General features: G+C 42.6%; 1 protein-coding gene across 1 annotated transcript in view; it reads right to left on the reverse strand.

Annotated features, from left to right (window-relative positions):
• Positions 1 to 1,567: 1,567 nt before the first annotated feature.
• POF1B (POF1B actin binding protein) overlaps positions 1,568 to 20,502 on the reverse strand; it is a 30,633-nt gene continuing 11,698 nt past the window's right edge. Inside the window, exons 2-15 of the mRNA XM_088151642.1 lie at positions 18,755 to 18,835; positions 17,401 to 17,487; positions 14,880 to 15,068; positions 12,311 to 12,441; positions 11,218 to 11,245; positions 9,983 to 10,057; positions 9,121 to 9,213; positions 8,053 to 8,166; positions 7,250 to 7,402; positions 5,959 to 6,069; positions 5,460 to 5,588; positions 4,880 to 4,956; positions 2,763 to 2,877; positions 1,568 to 2,050 (exon numbers count right to left, since the gene is read on the reverse strand). Of these exons, the coding sequence (XP_088007768.1) occupies positions 2,030 to 2,050; positions 2,763 to 2,877; positions 4,880 to 4,956; positions 5,460 to 5,588; positions 5,959 to 6,069; positions 7,250 to 7,402; positions 8,053 to 8,166; positions 9,121 to 9,213; positions 9,983 to 10,057; positions 11,218 to 11,245; positions 12,311 to 12,441; positions 14,880 to 15,068; positions 17,401 to 17,487; positions 18,755 to 18,835 (1,404 nt within the window). The 3' untranslated portion in view covers positions 1,568 to 2,029. The remainder of the gene's footprint in view (positions 2,051 to 2,762; positions 2,878 to 4,879; positions 4,957 to 5,459; positions 5,589 to 5,958; positions 6,070 to 7,249; positions 7,403 to 8,052; positions 8,167 to 9,120; positions 9,214 to 9,982; positions 10,058 to 11,217; positions 11,246 to 12,310; positions 12,442 to 14,879; positions 15,069 to 17,400; positions 17,488 to 18,754; positions 18,836 to 20,502) is intronic.

Genomic DNA, 20,502 nt, shown 5'->3' on the forward strand with positions numbered 1-20,502 from the left:
ATCTCAATGGGGATTCCTCTTAAGTAATTGACCGAAGTTTTAGATTTTCTGTGTGTTTATATTAATAATGATTTTTTATTTGGAGGGTGTGTATGTTTTTAAAGAACATTACTTCACCAAAGGCAGATGTTCCCCAGATCAAGGGATGGCATATGAAATAAACCTCTCAAGTGCAAAATAGGACTAAAAGTAACCTCAAAAGCTGACTCATACATCTAAAAGCCATCATTGGTAATGACATTCAATAATAGTTTAGGATAGGCTTACTCCTGAGAAATGCTTTGTCTGAAGAGACTACAGCAGTGTTTCTCAACCTCGGCAACTTGAAGACGTGTGGACTTCAACTTCCAGAATTCCCCAGCCAGCTTGCTAGCTGGGGAATTCTGGGAGTTGAAGTCCACACGTCTTCAAGCTGCCGAGGTTGAGAAACACTGGACTACAGCATAAAGAACACAGCCTCATTGCTCTTTATCTGCTCCCCCGTCTAAAAGTCCTGTCTGTAGCAAGATCTAACACATTTTTTAAGAGTCACAAGTAGGAGCTTCTTTATTTCCATGTTAGGGTTTAACTAGGCTTCGTAGATCTCTGCTGCAAAAATAGAGGGAAAGAATCCTCCATATCTTTCTCCTGCCATGTAGTATTGTACAGAAGTTCTGCAGTCCACGTCTGGTAGCCCTACGCCCCTCAATCTTGAAGCAAAGCTGAACAGTTATGTCAGTATTGGCTGCGCCACCAATAACGCGGCGTCACAAAACAGGATGCTCTTTCGGGTAGACAGATCATTGCAAGCTGTTCGGCCTCAAATCCTAAGGCCAATTTTGAGACAGTCTTACACATCTTTCTATGACCCTCCCCCACACCCTATTTTCATTTATAAGGGTGCTGTCCACAGAAAGTGAGTTGACTCCAAGCCACCAAGAATAAGCAAGTTACATCTACACACAGCAGAATCTAACCCGTAACTCCTACAAACGTGTCATCCACTCTCCATCCCTCATTACTGTCTTCCTAAGTGGGAGGTGTGTCTTCCCCAGCCCTAGCTGGAAGGCAACGCAGCGCGACTTAAACTCCTTGCTTGTGACAATGTGAATCCATGGCCATAACCATCTCAATCCTCATACAAGCACAATTTTCAAATCTCAAGCCCCATTTTCAACTTCACACTGAAACGCCCCATAAGCTTTACCTATTTTCTCTAGACAACATGCAACTCTTATCAATTCTCCCTCCACCCCCCATTCCCCATATATTAGATTTTAGCTTCATACAACAAACCAAAGCTTAGAAACAAAGATACTATATTCAATCCAAACTTGTCTGTCCAAGATTTGATCCACCATACAATGGAGTGACTACAGCAAGAACAAAAACTAACCCAACACCCAAACGCTACCCATTAGATACTTTAAAATTACTGTGTCTGGTTTCCAGAAGGACAGAAACTGCTAGTGAGAAAACACACTTATATATCTATCTGTCAAATAATTCTTTGCTGCCTTCATTAATAGGCTGTGTTGGAAGTAATCTTAGGATTCTTAGCATCTTAGCATTGGTAATGGACTGAACATTTCCAGAAAGGAAAAACGTTTATTCGGTAATTATTGATCTTTGCAAATTGAAGCATCTGGATACATTCTAAGATCCTCAGATCTTTGGAATCAAAAGGGAGAAGACACAGGCTTGGCTAGTACACACATAATTTCTGCATGCCCCAGCCCATGTCCTTTCCCAATACATACAGAGATACCCACATGGAGTTCTTCAAATGACCAGTTAGGTTTGAAGGTAGAAAACCACTGGTGTGAGTAACTTGTTCAAATGCTGCATTTGGTAGGGTGTGATTTAACAATTCCTTCCAACCCTGACTGATCCAGAATTATTTCAGACTTTAAGCATTAAATGGGGGGGGGGGCGGGGGGCTGGGAGAGCAGAACAATAACGTAACAATATTCATTTTCATGCAAGCTCTTCTGATCAGCCATAACTTATCCGGCAGACTTGCTTGTTCCTGAAAGAAGCCAGCAGTTCTTTAATCAGAAGTAAACGATTCCTGTTGCAAAAGAAATAAGACACGTAATTCATCTCCACATCTTCACTTAAGATATGTGTCGAGAGATAAATTACTATTTATTCTGAACTCTTTGGTTTTGTCCGGCTAATGTAAGGAGTTGGCCCTTAACACCAAATAGCACTTACTAAAAACGCTAAGGTTCCCTGATGGTATTTCGCCATTGCCCTAGGCAACATGACTTCGAATGCTTTCGTAGCATTTTCTACACAAGTGGATTTTCTCACTGGGGAAATACACTCTAGGATGTGAAGATGGAGAATTCTTCCGCCTGCCTCTGACCCCTTGAAATAGTCAACGCGCTTTAGCATTCTGAGCTCTTTGATGAAGTTGTAGCCGTAGCCAACACCTCACCTTGCTACAAATTCCAAATAGTGTGATGCTCCGTTTCCATGCTGTCACAACCCAGCCAATGAAACGCAGGTAGAAAACCACTGCTTCAGGAGTAATATATCCTGTATCATGCTGATTTTGACTTATATCCTGCTTTTTTTGCCAACAGGGCACTCATAGGATTGAGTTGTATCCAAGGAGCAAAGTTCCATTACACTACTACACTTATTTTGAAATGACTCCTTCTATGTAGCTTTGATGACTGCCCCACGACCTCCCATCTATTAAAATCCTAAGGCTCAGATCCTGAAGCCCCCGCAGGTCTGATTGAACGTGGGAAGACATTCCACCAGCGAGTTACCTGCTTCCAGGTTTCTCCAGTTTTTTCAATCACAATCGTCTGTGATTCCCCAAGAGGTGATGTAGTTTTGTAGTCATCTGACAAGAGGCCGAGGATGGGGTACTGATTCCTGTATCTGGCAGGTGGAAAGCCGTTGTCAGCAATGAGGTGGAACTAGACCTTATATGGCATAATTCTATTCTTCAAAGCAGGACAGGACGGTAATCTTCCTGTTGCAATAATTGCCACCACTAGATTGAGAGCCAGTTTGGGGTAGTGGTGAAGGCACCAGGCTAGAAACCGGGAGACTGTGAGTTCTAGGCCCACCGTAGGCAGGAAGCCAGCTGGGTGACCCTGGGCCAGTCACTCTCTCTCAGCCCTAGGAAGGAGGCAAGGGCAAACCACTTCTGAAAAACCTTGCCAAGAAAACTGCAGGGACTAGTCCAGGTAGTCAACCAGGAGTCAAAAACTGACTCGAAGCCCCCCTCCCCAAAAAGATGGTAAGAAATTCTAGGCCACCCTATTAAAAAAAAAAAACAGCTCCAGTTTTTCAGAGTTATATCTGACTAAATATAATTTTATTATCTGCATTTAGAAAGAACAGGAGGATACATGTGGCAAAAAAATTCCTGCCCTGGATCTGTTCATTTTCTTCTTTTGATTTATTGCAGTCTTTTCTTTTTTAATTTTCATTTTCACCAGCCGGCTGGGAGACCCAAGTTAATGTTAATTATGATAAAAGTGGTGAAACATTTTCTATTTCAATCTCTTCTATGCAATATAGTCTGCAATCTTGGCTAAGATATACCAGAGGGGGTTGCCATGGTTTTTAACTGCATTCCAAAAAAGGTTATTCCTTACACTTTATTCTCAATAAGTTTAGTTCTTCATAAGTTTTCAGTTTTGCTGTTTTGTTATAGCTAAACGTCATTCTGTATTTGCTTTTTATTCTGTTGGCTTCTTGCATGCCAGTCAGGGCAGAAAGATTGGTACCAAGAAAATGAATATTTTGGGGTTGAAAACCCATTAAATAAATAGAAAAAGTATTGCATTACAGCAGTGTTTCTCAACCTCAGCAACTTTAAGAGGTGTGGACTTCAACTCCCAGAATTCCCCAGCCAGCCATGCTGGCTGGGGAATTCTGGGAGTTGAAGTCCACACCTCTTAAAAGTTGCTGAGGTTGAGAAACACTGCATTACAATTTAATGCACCAGAACATGTGAATGGATCCAATTCTGTCTCATTCCCATTAATTCAGAGGTTGCATAATACAGGATTAGATTCAGTTACAGCACTCGGCAAGACTCAGAGTAACCACCAGTCAGTTCCTCCTTCAACTTAGATAATAATAAACCAGGATATTTTAAAACTGAACAGTTGCATTTGCCTAAGATGGTAGGTTTAAATCTTTCTTTCTTTTGGGGTGACTTTAGACGTTGTCCAAATCCAACTCCTTTGGTTAGTTTAGGATTTAATATATTGTGCAATTTTTTAAAAAAAGGTTTAATTCACTAACCACCACTAAGGAAGTCATGTGAACACAGGTCACAGTGTTACTTTGAATAACTTTTTATGGGTGCATAAATGAAGCAAGCAGATTACATTGAAAGCACCAGGAAATTTGCAATGGGCTCTTGTTTTCTTCCAGCCATATGTACTTAAAGGCCAAAATCACTGATGAATTTCTTTGGAACTGTTTCCAAGGAAAAAGGGTTCAAAGTCTGTTTACTTTCTCCAACTTCCTTTTCTCTAAAGCTTCCGGCAAGCCCAACAGTAACTTAGCTTAACCCAAGCAAATGCAACGTAAACACAGCTTAAAAGCTGGTTCATATAACATGGTAATCTAGAATAACATTGGTTGAGTACTTTCTAAGACAGTAAGAACACAGTCAATATCTTAGCAACTTGCACAACCATTCTGTAGGTTTTCATGGTTGGGGCATGGCACCTTATAAGAACAGAGCAAGTGGGTTTCTTTAACTTAGGCTCAGGGTGCATCTTTGTAAGGCCAGCCATGCTGTTCTTCCCCTTGTGCCAATATTTGGACTGTGAGCTTCTTATGGGCAGAAGCCTGTTCTTATAACTTGCCACAGGGGAAAACACAAACAGTAACAACCAGTTGCCCGCAATCGATTTACTTTTTTGTGATGATGGTCTTCGTGATTCCTTGGGATGGTGTGATGGTTAGTTTTTCTTGCCTCAGCCTGAAGATTTCCTGAAAGATTAACCAAAAAAAACCCCACATTTTAGGCAAAAAGACATAATCACATGTAGACTATTCAACATTCCAAATCCTGCAGTTTCTTTAGCCATCCAGAGTATTCCTAATGTTGATTAGGTTTGCTGGAAATAAGACCCCTAGGAAAGGAGACGTAAATTAGAGTGACTAGGATGAAATTCTGACCTCCGCTCATGGACAGCAAGCCTCCCTGGAACCCAGGACCTAGACAGACAGTTGGGAGAACTCTGTAGGGTTGAGAAAGGGATACAGTTGGGTTCTTGGTGATTCCTGAGCTTATTTTCCTGCAGATATTTCATTACCAAGCTAGGTAACACCATCAGTGCAGAAGGGAGTGAAGTGTTGCTGCTGTTTATATACAGTAGCTTGCCTTGCCAGCCTTGGTTGGGGTGAGGTTTCTTCCTTGGTGGTTCCTTGATTAGGGATAAAGCATATGCAAGCCAGGAACCTGTTCCAACCCTCAGTGCAGCACTTCTTACCTCCTCCTGCCGCTTGATGCAAGCCTCCTTCTCTTCCAGTTTGAGCATAAACTCTTGCAGTTTCATCTGGAGGTCAACGTCGCTCCCTTGCTTTCTTGTGAAATCCCTCTGGAATTCTGACAACTGGGACTATAGCAACAACAAAGCATATATTAACATGTGCTCAAGAGGCAGCTCTGTCATAGCTAAATGTCTTTGAGTAAAGTTTAATCCCTGATGGATGTAACTATGTCGTTTTCCAGGTAATAACAGGGTAGAAGCCGTTTGCACTACCTTCTGGAATGTTTTGTAACCTCCCAGGCTAGCCTACACCTCTGGGATGTCCCGGGGGTCTCCCATCCAACTGTTCAACAAGCTCAACCCAGCCTAGGTTCCAGGCCCAGACAAGGCCAGCCAGGCACCCCCCCCCCCCCTGCTGTTGAGGCCCCAGCTCTGCAAAGCAGGAATGGCTTAAAGAGAGCCAACCAATAAGGCATCTTCGATAAGGAAGCCAACTTACCCGCAGATTGCGGATCTCTCGGTCCTTATCCTCTCTGAGTTGGTTGATCATCTCTACGTAGCGGCTGGAGAGCTCATCTGTGGTGGTCTGGCCCAGAGGATTGGTGGAAGTCTGAGCAGAGGAAATATTTTAGTTTCTGCAATTAAAAAAACCACTAACAATTCTTTAAAGCAACCTCACCATAATGGGAGTTATTTATTCTAAGGACCAATTTTCTTTCTTTCTTTCTTTCTTTCTTTCATTCATTCATTCATTCATTCATTCATTCATTCATTCATTCATTCATTCATTCATTCATTCATCCATCCATCCATCCATCCATCCATCCATCCATCCATCCATCCATCCATCCCCCCACCCACTCAGTCATCTACTGTCAGCCCCAACAGGTAGACCAGACCAGGAAATCTACTCCATCCAAAGGAAGACTAGGACAACCTTAACTGAGAATGGCTATGATAACAGAATCTTGCACAACTGATTGGGCTGTGAATGAGTGAGATGTCTGCTTGAGCCTCTTCCAAATATTACCTTGTTTCCCAGAGCTTAAAGAAGGTTTCACCCCACTAGGTAACAGTTCTTGCATATTTCCATCAAAATCATCTTCCTTACTCTCTACACCTATCTCAGGGAGCACCAGACAATGTTCATAAGTTGTCTCCCCTCATTTTATTCCCAGAAAAGACCTGTGATATAGGGCAGGCTAAGAAAAACTGGTCCTAAGTCCCCAATGAATTGCATGGCAAAGATGGCGCTCCAATCTCAGACTCCCTGCTCCTAGTCCAGCATCTTATCCACTGAGCTATCTGCATTATCTTACACTGATCCAAATAATTCAGTGCGGTTTATGTTGACTGACAACCATTGTCCAAAATCTTTGCTAATATATATATATATATATATATATATATATATATATATATATATATATATATTAATGGGTATCCAATTAATTGAATCATGATTCAAATTAAATTTACTTAATGTTCATATATGTTCCCTCCCTCACTTGATTTTTCAGAGCACAACCTCCGATGTGCAACTTCTTGCAGAGGAGTGGCCACCATATTTAATTCCCCATAATTCCCCATAACCATGCTACTTCTGGATCCAAGGGACACTCAGAGGGAAAAGAAAACTGCCATCAAGGAGCCCGTTTTGGGCAGAGGATAGTGTCCCACTCACTTGCCCCTTTTCTGCTGTGACCCTCCTCTCCATTTTCAAGGGCAGCCCCTGGAATTCCAAGCATCAACGGAGAACTAACCAAAGGAAAGACAAGGGGCCGGTTTACCTGGAGTCTCAAGTTCTGGATTTCCTGCTCCAAGGCTCGTTTGCTGTATTCCAGGTCTTTCAGCCGGAATTCCCGCTCGCTGTCGTTGTGACGGATGGAGAGGAGCTGTTCTTCCAGGGAACGGCACTTCAGAGTGTATTCGCGGAGGGCTTGCTGCAAACCCAGCAAAACCAAAAGGAAGCAGTCTTAGATGACTTTGCCAGCTGGGAGAACCTGATTCCGTATGGCTTAGCTTGATGCCCGTTCTGTATTTTCACAATGCCCCCACCACCACCATTTTGGGCTGCTATTCCTACGCACTTGTCACCTTTGAACAGTACTATCAACCATCCTACTGTACATGGACTTTGAAGAAGCAGGACAGAAAGAATATGGACACTTTTGAACTCTGGTGTTGGAGAAGATTCCTGAGAATACCATGGATAGCCCAGAAAACAAACCAATGGATCACAATTACCTAGATATACACTTAAGCCATAAAGCAAGACATGATGGCTACATCTGCACAACACAGCAGTTTTCTACACACAAGATTTGTTTTCCTCTTCCTATAACAAAAATAGGAAACATTTATCCAGTCTAAGCTAATCTGTTGGTTGTATTTTTCTGTCCTCCCCCCCATTTCCTCACACCTTTTCTTTTTTCCCCAGGATTTGATGTTCTTTCCCAACCTTCCCGACATTTTTGGAAGAACATTTTGGTATTAGATCAACTGATAGGTCAATATAAAAACTGATCATTTGGACAAGACAACAGTTTAAATCAAGGGTCACCCTTTGGCACCACGAAGTGTGCCTGCTCACCTGCTGCTGACGATTATTCTCTCGCACAGATGCCAAAAGCATCTCATATTCTTTCACTTGAGCTTCTTTGAAAGTCAGATCTTTCTCAAGCAGCATCTTGTCTGTTTCCAGCTTCTGTAAAAACCCAAAGACAGGCTATTAAAAATACCCTATATTCTATGTATAGACAGACAGACAGACAGACAGACAGACAGCTTGATTGGGTGGTTGGGTGGGTGGTTGATTTTCTTATGGCGTACAAGGAGAAAGCACGTTTCTGATCCAGAACAAAGTGAGGCTTGGATCTCCAAAGGCACGTTGAACCATAAAGTCAGCCCTAAAATATGCCTCGATTATTTTGCAACACACTGACACTCAAAGCTAAACCTGTATCTCCTGATCTTAACTGAAAGGGGGCAGAATTTCATGGATTAAAAGCCAATACTCTGTTGAAAAATAAGCATGGACAAAGTGAATAAAGGTACAAATCAGTGATTCTAATGCAACTGCAAACGATACAAAATACCTCTAATTAAAAATGTTCCAAGTTCATAATGGGTTCTCTCCCAACCTTACTGGACAAGTACTGACACTTGTCCTGACCAACCATTTGGGAAGTGTTCAAACTCATAGACTCTGAATTTGAAATCTGTTGCACATCGCTACTAACAAGTCACCTATTATCCATGGTTTGGTCTCAAAAGATGCTTCCAGTTGTCCCATGAGAAAAGCAACTGGAAGCTGACTTACAATCTTTGAGAAATAGTGACTGTCATAGCCTTTGTTTCCACCATCCAAGAAAGGATCAGATATTTCTACCCAGAATTTATATGCCTGTCGATCAAAATCAAGGGGAGTTTCAAAAACAGTCAGTGACAAGAGGAGGATCCTGAAAATCTGAAGTGGTTTTAGGAACCCTGGCCCTAGATCATGAGTGCCAGATAGGTGCAGCTTTCCTCATTCTGACCTCCTCCAGATGTGTCTGAAATGTCATTTCCATCCAGCATGTCCCAGCACATCTGGAAGGCACCAGTTCAGGGAAAGCTGACCAATACACCTGGACACAGGCCAACCAACAGAACTACGCACCCCTAAGTCATCCTGCAAGTGGACAAGTTCCTCTCGAAGGTTGCTGAACGTAGCAAGGACAAGCCGCATCGACTTATCAGCTGTTCTTCTCATCTAGGAAAGGTGGAAAGCAAAACAGAGATTTTAGGATGGTTCTGGAGCAGCAAGATTTTAATGCAAAATCAGACACAGGTTCAAGCATGCAACTGAGCTGTGGAGTTACAGGACAATTCAATTCCTCAATCACTCCAATGCCGTCGGTGAGAAATGGCCAGGTGGAAATCTGGGAGAAATAGCATTCACTGTCTCCCACCATATTCTATCTACGGTTCTCCTTAATAGTGCTCCATTCTACCACAAGGAATTTTATTTACATTTATTTATATTTCAAATGGGGTCACCACTCATCTCACTAGGAAGTGACTCCAGGCAGTTTACAGTAAAAGCAATAGGAGGCAATGCTGGCTGGGGAATTCTGGGAGTTGAAGTCCATACATCTTCAAACTGCCAAGGTTGAGAAATACTGCAGTAGATATTTAAAGCAAGTTTGGATTCAAAAATGTGACATCTCTATTCCAATCTTTTGCATACCATACTGAGACATATTATGTGTTCCAACAGTTTGAGACATTATTAGATTATCTTGGACTTTTTGTTGCTTTTAATGCCTCCTTTCATCAATATTAGTTTTTACTGCATATTTTCTAACCCTATAGTTGCTATCCATCAACACAGAATTTATCCTAGGAAGGGCAGTAAGTACATATGAAAAAATACATCAACATTGTGTGTAAGTGTGTAGGGATCTGGACAAAACGGTTTCACAACCTGAAATCAAACACAATTTCCACTGATTTACGCAAATTTCTCTACAACTCCTTACCTCCAGAAGATAACGGATCTGCTGTTTTGTTGACTCTGAAAGCCCTTTAGGAATCAAGCTCTCAATATCCTCTGTCTATTGAAAACAGAACAAGAAATAGAATGCATATTATCAGAAGTGCTGTTATGGGTTAATCAAATACTTGGTTCAGCCTCACTCGTCTATATCCTATTGGGCTGGGAATATCATCTGCAGAAGGACCTTTGCAACAGGCAGGAGTGGGTCCAAAACTCCTCTCCATAAATGATAAAAGCAGCTGCATCTTCTTCTAGACGGACACAGCTGCTTCAAAGGGCTGCTCTGATCTGTCTCCAAATGTTGGTGTAGGCATAGCGGCCGTGTCTTTTTCCCAGCAAAATGAAGTGACTGTCCACGGGCATCCATGCAGCGCCAGCCAACAGCCCTTTTTGAAGCCACACCTGTCCAAACCAAGAAAAAGTGGCAGCTCTTTTAAGGATTTGTAGAGAGGTAGTTTGTACCTGCTCCTCTATCTTACGAAGGGCCCCTTTCAAAGGATTTGCACATGTCTCCCTTCCTACACGTTTCTAGCAAGTTGATTACACACAGCTTGCTAAAAGCATAGCAACCACCACATTTCTTGCATGTTCAATCTCTTCCATATGCACAAGTCATTGCCAGCAACTTTTCCTACTACTTTGATAGTGGGGCTGGGAAGAAATTATTCCCCTCTCCGTGGGAAGTTTCTAAACATGGACGAGTCCCAAAGCATTAGCCCCCAGGGATGTGCAAAATGGAAAGTTTCTGATCTCAAGAAGGACCCATTCTGCGTGTTCATTTATGTATTTATTGTGATATAGCTTGAGACCAAACCAGCGGAGTGTTCAAAATACTCAGAAGCAGGCTTGTTAAAATCAGAACACTTGTTTGGGATCCATATCTTCCACGGTATGACTTGTGCGTATTGAAGAGACTGAACACGCAAGAAACGTGGTGGTTGCTGTGCTTTTAGCAAGCTGTATGTAATTATCTTTGAGTACATTTGGGTATGAGAACCTTCCACGAACAACTCTAAGAGCCACTATAAAGAAAAGAAATAATCAGGCCCTACCATTTGTGTTAAGACCAGCATAATTTTCACTTGGGCAAGTTAAGACCAGCCTTGTATTGTCACTTTTGGGATTTATACCAGAGTTAAAGACAGCTGACCATAGTTTATGTATTAATCCACCAAGCCAGGATATTGCTAGCAATTCTGGAAACCTTTTGGCACTTACATCATTCAGAGATTCCAGCTCGTATCTTCTGTAAGAGAAATACAAGAAAACATTAGCACAGTCATTTACTTATCCACTGAGTACATTATAATTATTACTACGAATGTCATGGTAATTCTTTCATTCTGACTTGGTGGACAAAGGTATATTCTAAGTTGCCTCTCAAAAGATAATGGTGTGCTTCCAGAATATTAAATGTAAATAATTAAGATAAAACACACACATCCACAAATAAGCATATCCCAGATAAACCTGCAGTCCAACTGGTGGCACCCATCATTGCAACAGTGATGGTCCCTCTTTCATGGTGAAGTAAGTTGCACAAACCCAGGCAACTGTGATTTATTCAGCAAACTGTGACTAAGTTATGGTTTAGCATGACCTGGGAAACCAGTACATAACAATTATATACAGGTGGTCCTTGTTTAATGACCATTTGTTCAGAGACTCTTCAAACTTGTGACGGTGCTGAACGAGTGGTACTTACAACTGGCCCTTGACGTTCTGGCCACTGAAGTGCCCCTGAGGTCATGGGATCGCAATCGGGGTACTTGGCAACTGGCCTGGATTTCCGACCATTGCAGAGTCCCACAATCATGATTGCAATTTGCGACCTTCCCTGCTAGCTTCCCACAAGCAATGGGGAAGCCGGTAGGAAGTTGGAAGTCACTGTCATGTGAGGTGCTCACTTAACGACGGTAACCAGGGACTGCTGGAACTGCCATCACTAAGCGATGCAGTCACGTCACACTTTATGATTGCATCACTTAGCGACAAAAATCCTGGCGTTAACTGAGGACTATCTATAAATAAAAACCAGGAATGTTGCCATAACACCCTCCTAATACGGGGACTGGGATTATAAAGCTGTTGAAAAGAGCAAGGATACTTTAAGACAGAGGAATTTAAGGTTTCCGAAGCCCACTCAATCAACCCCATTTCTCATGCAGAAGCAGCACTATGACGACTGCTGCAAACCAAGCACGGCTGCAGCTGCTGTTCGGGCAAGCAGCCCTCCTTCCCTTCCAAGCGGGGCTGCCAGACATTCTCCGAATTCCAAGCATGCTCCTGCTAGGATGGGGCTGGCCTCTACCTTCCGCCCAGCTTCTCGACGTGCTGAAGCAAACAGCTGTACAGGTCGTTGCTCTTGCGGTGCAGCTCTGCTAGGAGCTCGCCAAAGTATCGGCAGTCTAGCTGGTCATTGGTCTCCTGGGTGCACCTCACCTAACAGGAGGACATAAAGAACATCATTAGTAGGGCCACGTTCCTTGACCATAAACAGCATTCAACTCTAGCACACAAGTGGCTGATCTGGAGCACTGCTCTGGTTCCTGACTGCACACTACACAGACCTACTTGTTGCACTGAATCTCCTTGATGTGACCATGAAATATTTGTAGCTTGAATCATTATTTCTCCAGCACCCTTATATTCTACATTATGCATCAATAAACTGCCTAATCTTCTGCAGCAGCATTGTTGGATTTCTTCTGGCCACCAGAGACCCTCTGCACTAAGCTGGAACTTGGTTTGCTTGCTTCTGGGTCAACGTGTTGGGTGAAGCCAGTCAGTGGGGTTTATGAACCATGATTAATGGCTTAAGATGTAGAGCCAGCCGAACTTTTCAATAAAGCATGCTCAAACAAACCATGACTTCGCAAACCCAGCAGCAAAGCTGCTTAAGTGGAAATTCAAACCAGAGCAATGCAAATGTTACCCACTGAAAAGCTGGCACAGCTTTGAGATTTTCCTGCAATGGTTTAACCCATCACAGCTTATTCATTAGATAATACAAAAGGGTCAAAATTGACCTAAGATGAAGGAAGTATACACCAGTCCATAAGTTTTCAAGTACTAAACATCATTTTTCCGAATGCCCTCCCCCATTTTAATTTTTCTCAAGGACTCTCATGTCAGCTTCCAGCAAAAGGTATTCAAAGCATTCTGAATTGGTAACATTTCTAGTCTGAAACTGGCAGATCCAAATTCAAAGGCTGTGTCAAGTTATGGTTGGATATGTGTTCCAGACTCAAAGCCACCCTGATTTAGGCTTGGAATACCGGTTTCAATCTCAAAAGACATCAAGTTAGGGTAGAATCACCTTTTCCAAACTTGAAATACTGTACATTTTCTATTTTCAAGAATGTTTGTTTACAATTTACAGCATCTAATGCCCAGTAAACAACCCAAAGTGGCATATTTCAAGCTTTCATAAAGTGGAGCTTTCCAATGAACTGGATTTTAATTCCCAGAATCCCCAGCCTTCCACCCTGCAAGCTTGGTGATTTTGACTAGATGTCCAGAGGTCCCTAGATAAAAGAATGTTGATATACAGGTAGTCCCCGCTTAACAACTGTTCATTTAGCAACCGTTTGAAGTTACAATGGCACTAAAAAAAGTGACTTATGACTGGTGCCCGAAGTTACGACCATCACAGTGCCCCCACAGTCACATGATCACGATCCAGGTGCTTGGCAACCAGCTCACACTTACAACGGTTGCAGTGTCCTGGAGTCACATGATTGCCATCTGTGACCTTTTCAGCCAACTTCTGGCAAGTAAAATCAATGGGGAACCACATGATTCACATAACAACCGCTGCAAAAAAGGTTGTAAAATTAGGTCCGGTCACATGATGATTCACTTAATGACCGCATCACTTAGTGACCTAAATTCTGTTCCCAATTGTGGTCGTTAAGCAAAGATTACCTGTAATCCCTTCTGTCCCCAGAATCAATACGGGATTAATATTCACAATAGTTTGGCAGACTCCTTTTCAAAATGGTGAGTACTTTTTTATCCTCCTAATTCTCATCAGCTCTAAGATTTGAGTTTAAATTTAGGGAAAACAAAAAACAAACAAACAAGATTAAAAAGAAAAGGCAAATGCTCTGAAAACTCAGGCACTTCTGAAAAAAAGATTTGGTCAGTTAAAAACTTCTTTGCTACAGTTAAAGAGCACAAAGCCATTTATACTAGCTCCTCTTTTTACTTTTTTCCCCATCTGTTCTTCGCTCTCTTCAAGAAGAACAAAACCCACAGCTTTTCTGGGTTTTCCCACCATGCGTCTTCAGCCTCTCGAGCACCACAAAAAATCTGTGGCTGCCGCCTGCATAATTAGAATTCAACCTTCTCCTTTTTCCCAAGCACTCCACCTCAATTTATTTTGTTTCATAACTTGTGGCTAACAGGGAATGAAGTTTCTTGCTGAGGCTTCTGCAACATCGCCTGCCTTCTGCTAGAGGCAAACACAGACACACTTTCTGATTTAACTCCAGATAACGTCAGCGCAGAACTCCAGATAACTGAGAGCTAGCTCAAGCCTCGTTCCCCGCCAGGCTGGGTGTTGGCCATGTTGCAACTTTGGCAAAATGGTTCAGAAAATTATGCTGTAAACTAATAGCCATTTCATCTGCAAAGCAGCCGAGAGGACCATTCCACGCATGAGTTCTGAGTTGGGCAGCTGAGTTAAAAGAACCTTTTGGAGCAGAAAATATCCACTTAAACCAGTGTTTCTCAACCTTGGCCACTTGAAGATGTGTGGACTTCAACTCCCAGAATTCCCCAGCCAGCATGGCTGGCTGGGGAATTCTGGGAGTTGAAGTCCACACATCTTCAAGTGGCCAAGGTTGAGGAACATCTATTAACAGATTAACACTTACCGGTTCACAGGTCTGTATGATGACTTTATTAATGCCACCCCTTCCAACATCGTTGACACAGACAGGAGTGGAGTCACAGGCATTGCCCATGGATTGGCATTGCTGGACCACCTGGACTCGTTCCACTGGCTGGCTGACTTGGCACTGGTCAGACTGGGTATGCTGGAGGGCATATTGGTACTGCTTCTCCTGAGAGAAAGAGAATTCCTTGAAAGTTCACATCTCAGGTTCAAACCCTTTCTGTTAATATCGATTTAGCATTAGGAAGCAACACTAAAATGCAGATGCTGGGGGATGGGTGTCAAAAAGAGGTGAAGAGGGTGGTCGTGGCCATGCCAGAAACCCCTCCCCTTTCATGTGTGTCATGATAAGGCAGGTAAAAGGGGATGGGGCTGCAGAAAGGCATGGCCATCTTGATTTTTTTGACCCCCAGTGGATACCCCTGGGGTTTAAATAAGAATTTTCAAGTCAAGTTATACAAATAAAAGTCTAAACTGTTTGAAGTCTAGACCTATCGAATGAGCTTTGGGAGCTGAAGTTTGGCACTGAAAATCCTTCAGAGCAGTGTTTCTCAACCTTGGCAGCTTGAAGATGGGTGGACTTCAACTCCCAGAATTCTGGGAGTTGAAGTCCACCCATCTTCAAGCTGCCAAGGTTGAGAAGCACCGCTTTAGAAAGAAGCCTTTATCCCAGAATTCCCTGCCAAGGAACACTTACTCCAAGGCAAGCCCTACTGTGTGTGATGAGTCATGAATTCAGATAAATTCCAACTTTAACCAGTCCTGAAATTGACTTCGACCTTACCGACTTTCTGTGTTTTGTTTACATACTGCCGTTTGTTTGCCTACTGTGGTTTGTGAACAAACCTAGACACACACAGCTGATAGCTGAATGCAATATGCAAACCGAACCAGCTACGTCTTGATTGACAAAGCAGTGGGCTCAATGTGCGAACTCAGTCCTATTGCAGACACAACTTTATGGACAAGATGTTTTTTCATAGGAAGCCTACTCTCCAAAGTGGGCTCTCTAACCAGATCTCCTTTTGCCTTTGTTTCCAGAAACTCTGCTCCCTTCCTGTTTCTTTTTACAGCAGGTTGGAAAAAAAGAACTTGTCCTATGCAGGTTGTCATAATACAGGCCATCTGTCTGCAAACCTCTGAGATCCGTCTCGACGACCGCAGAATGTCCACAAGGGGTCATTTTTAGTAGGCTGTGCGGTGATCCAGATTCAGAAGGGAAAATTAGATTTGGAGCACAGGGAGGCAGACACACTCTCTCTGAGAGAACCCTAAAACCACGCCCATCTTTAGCCAGGATCACACTGCAGCTGTGAAGCACAACTGCATGAACCCAGGAAAACACCCAGTTGCTCTCGGGTATTTCTGAGAGGTGCTGCATCCATACTTACACAATTCCAATCACATTTTCCATTTGGAATATTTAGATTTGTCCATTACAAAAAAATGTTCATTGAGTTTATCTGCCCTTTTGGGCTTTTGCATGAAGTTCCATCCATGAAGTTAACCTTTTGATGGCAAAGAATAATAGCAATGATAGAGTTGGAAGGGTTACAACCCTGATCAATCCTCTGCAATATGCAGGGAAGTAAACCATCTTTCAGGTAGCTGTCTAGCCTCTTTTTTCAAAACCTCCAGAAAGCTTGTAGTCAACCCAGATGCAACATTTTCTCCAGTTCTGTAGTGACAGGAACAATCCTGTAGTCAAAGAATCCGTGGCTGGACATCAAGATCCTCCAATTGAACATCGCTGATACTGTTCATTTTGGTGGCCCAAGCAAGATGTTCCTTTCCAACTCTGTGCTACTTCCCAAAGTGCCCTAAAGATTCCCACCCGGCTTTGCATCAGATTTTCAGCTCCCAAAACAGCTGATTTAGGTCTCTAGCTGTGCTTCCAGCATTGCTCCAGCTTTCCCCTTTGATCAGCTCCCTCAAAGCCGCTTGGCCAGTCTTCTTGTCTAAACTGAGATTTTGCAGGGAGCGTCCCCAGGAGGATGCCTGTCCTCTAGTTTTCACACAGCCGATGCTTTGGGCTTCCTTGATCACCTGTCCCCCTCCCGTTCCTCAACACACAGGCTTGTAAACCCATCTTAAAATGCCTCCCCAGTTCCTCTGAGACTCTGAAAAGGGGGCGCCTTGGAACTTTACAGTCCCTGAGAAAGCGGGCAGTGTAAAATAACACTCTGTATTCATTTGTTTCAAAAGGGCTCTGCGGCTATTGAATTAATAGCTATGCTGCAAGGGTTTGTACAATGGGCCACGCAGCTTTCATTTGTCTGGGAGATCAAATAACAACAGGTGTTTGGGTCCAAAGGTGCAAGCCTCCACGGGAGGAAAGAGAGAAACAAACCCCCCGAAGGGCTTACGCAATCTAGAGATGGCTCTGCCCTCATTCCTTCTTGAACTCTTCCACACCAGTCAAGCTAAAATGTCAGGACGCTGGTTTCTCTTTAAAATGAAAAGGAAGAAAAGAAGGGGTGGGGGGCAGGGGGATCTCTTACCTCATCTGGATTTAGCAGCTCGTATTTCCTTATCGTCTTTTCATAGATCACGTTATTTCCTCCTCTCCGAAGGGGAGAGAGTGGCTCCTGTAATGAACAAAACAGTCTCATATTTATACACAGGCCGTCGGGGGCTACAAAGCATCCAATCTGACAAAGTGAGGTTGGCTGAAGCCCAGAATGGCAAGAAAGAGCCCTGCTAAGTCCCAGATGATTGAGGAAAATTGCAGGCATGGGAGATCTGTTCCTGCTTGATCCACTCACACCCCAACCCTCCCAGGAGCTCTGGTGGATAAACAATCAGAAACAGATTAAGAACAAGGGCACCACTTTTTTCGAGCCAAGAGCCAAATTCCAAAAAACCAGCCAAGTCAGGTCAAGAATTCAGTTAAGTAAAGATTAGGATTACTCCCCTCCCGGACCATCTATCTTCACATTTGCCTCTTCCCAACCTTTCAAATAAATTGTTCATCTCTAGTTTACTCTCCTGGCTCCTTTGGAGAGAGGACTCCAGAGGCCACACGGAAGACTAGGAGACTGATGTGACCCATGTGCTATGCCCTTTTGATACTGTCTTGGTATCCTTGCTAGATAAATCCCAGCATATAAAAGGGCAATAACCTAGGATCTCAGATTCAGGGAAGCATTGTTTAGCTCTCAGTGCTGGCAGGTTGAAGAAACAAGTGAGCGCACAATGTATTCACAATGCATGAGGACCAACTAGAATTTGACCTGATCGTTCCTTACGGAGCCCATTATTTTAAGCGCAGTGGCTGGGGGGAATCTTCCAAAGATGTTCTGCTAACATTGTTCTGAAGAAACATCCTGATTCAGGATTTTCTAGACAATCCACAAACCTTTCAGCTGCTGTGACTCGAGGACAGCAAATGTAGGATCAAGTCTTTGAATCAATCTGAGCTTGAGATAATTCCACTCTCCTTCCAACTGTGTGTGTACGTGCACGCATGCGCGGTTGTAACTTTCTACATGCAAGTAACCCAAATAACTTTATTATAATAGAAAAGAATATCTGTAGCTCAGGGTTAAACTGTGGAGTCCTTGGTACTCTCCAAACTTGGTTGTTTGGTTGCAGACGTTTCATTACCCAACTAAGTAACATCATCAGTGGACTATCATGAAACATCTGCCAGAAAACTATCAAGCTCAGAGAACAACAGGAACTCCACAACTTTATTACAGCCACAAGGCCAGGGAAAAAAAAATGCATACATGCAAGTATATGAGAATATAGACCCATTTATACTTGAACACCCACACGTAAATACCTAAATCTACTTCCAACTTCTTACGCCCAATGCCATTTTAACAGTAGTAAGCAGTAAAAGTTTTCTACCTTCTCGGGATTCTCCAATATAATCCTCCGCACGCTGCCCTGGGAATAAGGAGACAATTTCAAGGCTGGAGATGTCACTTCCTGTAAGAAAACGAATGCATCATTAGCATTGTAAGAAAGCATAATCCTGTATTGTTTTGTTAGAGAGGAAAATAAAAACAGAGCCGAGGAATGACGACCACCATGAAGTTCCAAAGCACTTTCAGCAGAATGGTTAGACTCCTTGGCTATCTAGATATTGCTCGGCTACATCTCCCAAATCCTTCTCTATTGATCACTGCTGGCTGGGGCTGTTGGGGATTGTGGTCCAGTCTTTGTAGATGCAGATATTCTGCCTACATTGGAATTCTGAATGTGTCCTCGCCAACTAAGTATCCAGAGGAGACTACCATGTTCAATCTGATGCTTTCCAGATTTATTGGATTTCAATTCCCACAATCCCCTAAGGTTCATACTGGCTGGGGGATTATGGGAGCTGAAGTCCTACACAACTGGAGAGGATCAAGTTGTGGAATGCATAAGTAAGTAACAGGCTACATAAATAATCTAACAAGTCTGACATTGTGTAATTTGTAACAAAGGTTTACCCTTTAGCAAATTAATGCATTAAATAGATTCTTTCAAACATTACCATACCTCCCTGTGTAACCTTTCTCGCAGCCTTTCATTGCCTACCTAGGGAAAGTGATGAAAATCTGTTGACATAACCAGAAAATGGGAACTGCATTCCCAAAGCAAATTATGAGACCTGTTAAGACAAAGTTGCAGATCATGTGATTTTAGGTGGAGTTGATTTCATTGCTAAAAACATTTGGCAGTTAGCTAGCTGATGAGATTGACAACACAACTGGACCACATGGGAAGTTCTGACAAACAACCAGTCTCAAGCCTACAGCTTTTAGGAAGAATTTCGTTTCCCTATAAGCTTGCATGAAAATCAGTTCCATGTTGGGATTCCTTCACTGGAAACAATTCTGCCATTAACTATTCCATGGAAAAACTGGTTCTCTCCATGTACTTAGTAAAACCAGGGGATCAGTGTTAAGTATTTGCTTGATTTGCAGAGATGTAAAGAATACACAAATGTTAATACTTTGGGGATTATTCCTGGAGATGAGAAGGAATCATCAAAAAGGAAGGTGCTCTCAACAGAAGATCAAGAGTTTGTTTATTTATTTAAAAGATTTACATGGCCGCCCATCTTAAGCAACTCTGGGCAGCTCACCGTAACAATAAAACTAATAACTATAAAACAATCATAACACAGTAAAAATAATAAAACAATAAAACAAAAACCTCACGCCTAAACGTCCCCTTGGAATGCCCCACAGCAAGCTTCAGTTGTGATAAACCATAGCAAACATTGCCTTTAATAACACTTTTGGATAAATTGTGCCCTAAATAATGTTTGATTGCCACTATTCATTTTGCCCTTCACAGCATTTTTTTAAACAAGGCAATTTTTGTTGACTTATTACATATATATTATGGGTGGAAGACCCAGCCCTCTATTAGGTAAAAAGAAATTCAAAGTAGGTCAATGGATCTCACGTAAGAATTAATACTTATCTTTTTTTCTATGCAAAATGCCTGGAGGAATTTCTCAAGCTACTTGCAAGAATAGATGAATCAGGGCAAATGTTCAGTGTAGAATAGGCACTGTCTCTCATTGCCAATTATTATAAATTAGAAAATCTCAGCGTTATAACTGTTGCTGCTGAATTGACACATAGCAATGCAGATGTCTT

This window comes from Python bivittatus, unplaced genomic scaffold (assembly GCF_059951505.1).
Source record: "Python bivittatus isolate LINGU-HERP-01145 unplaced genomic scaffold, Pbiv_v1 ctg000670_np1212, whole genome shotgun sequence".
In the NCBI taxonomy this organism is placed as follows: domain Eukaryota; kingdom Metazoa; phylum Chordata; class Lepidosauria; order Squamata; family Pythonidae; genus Python; species Python bivittatus.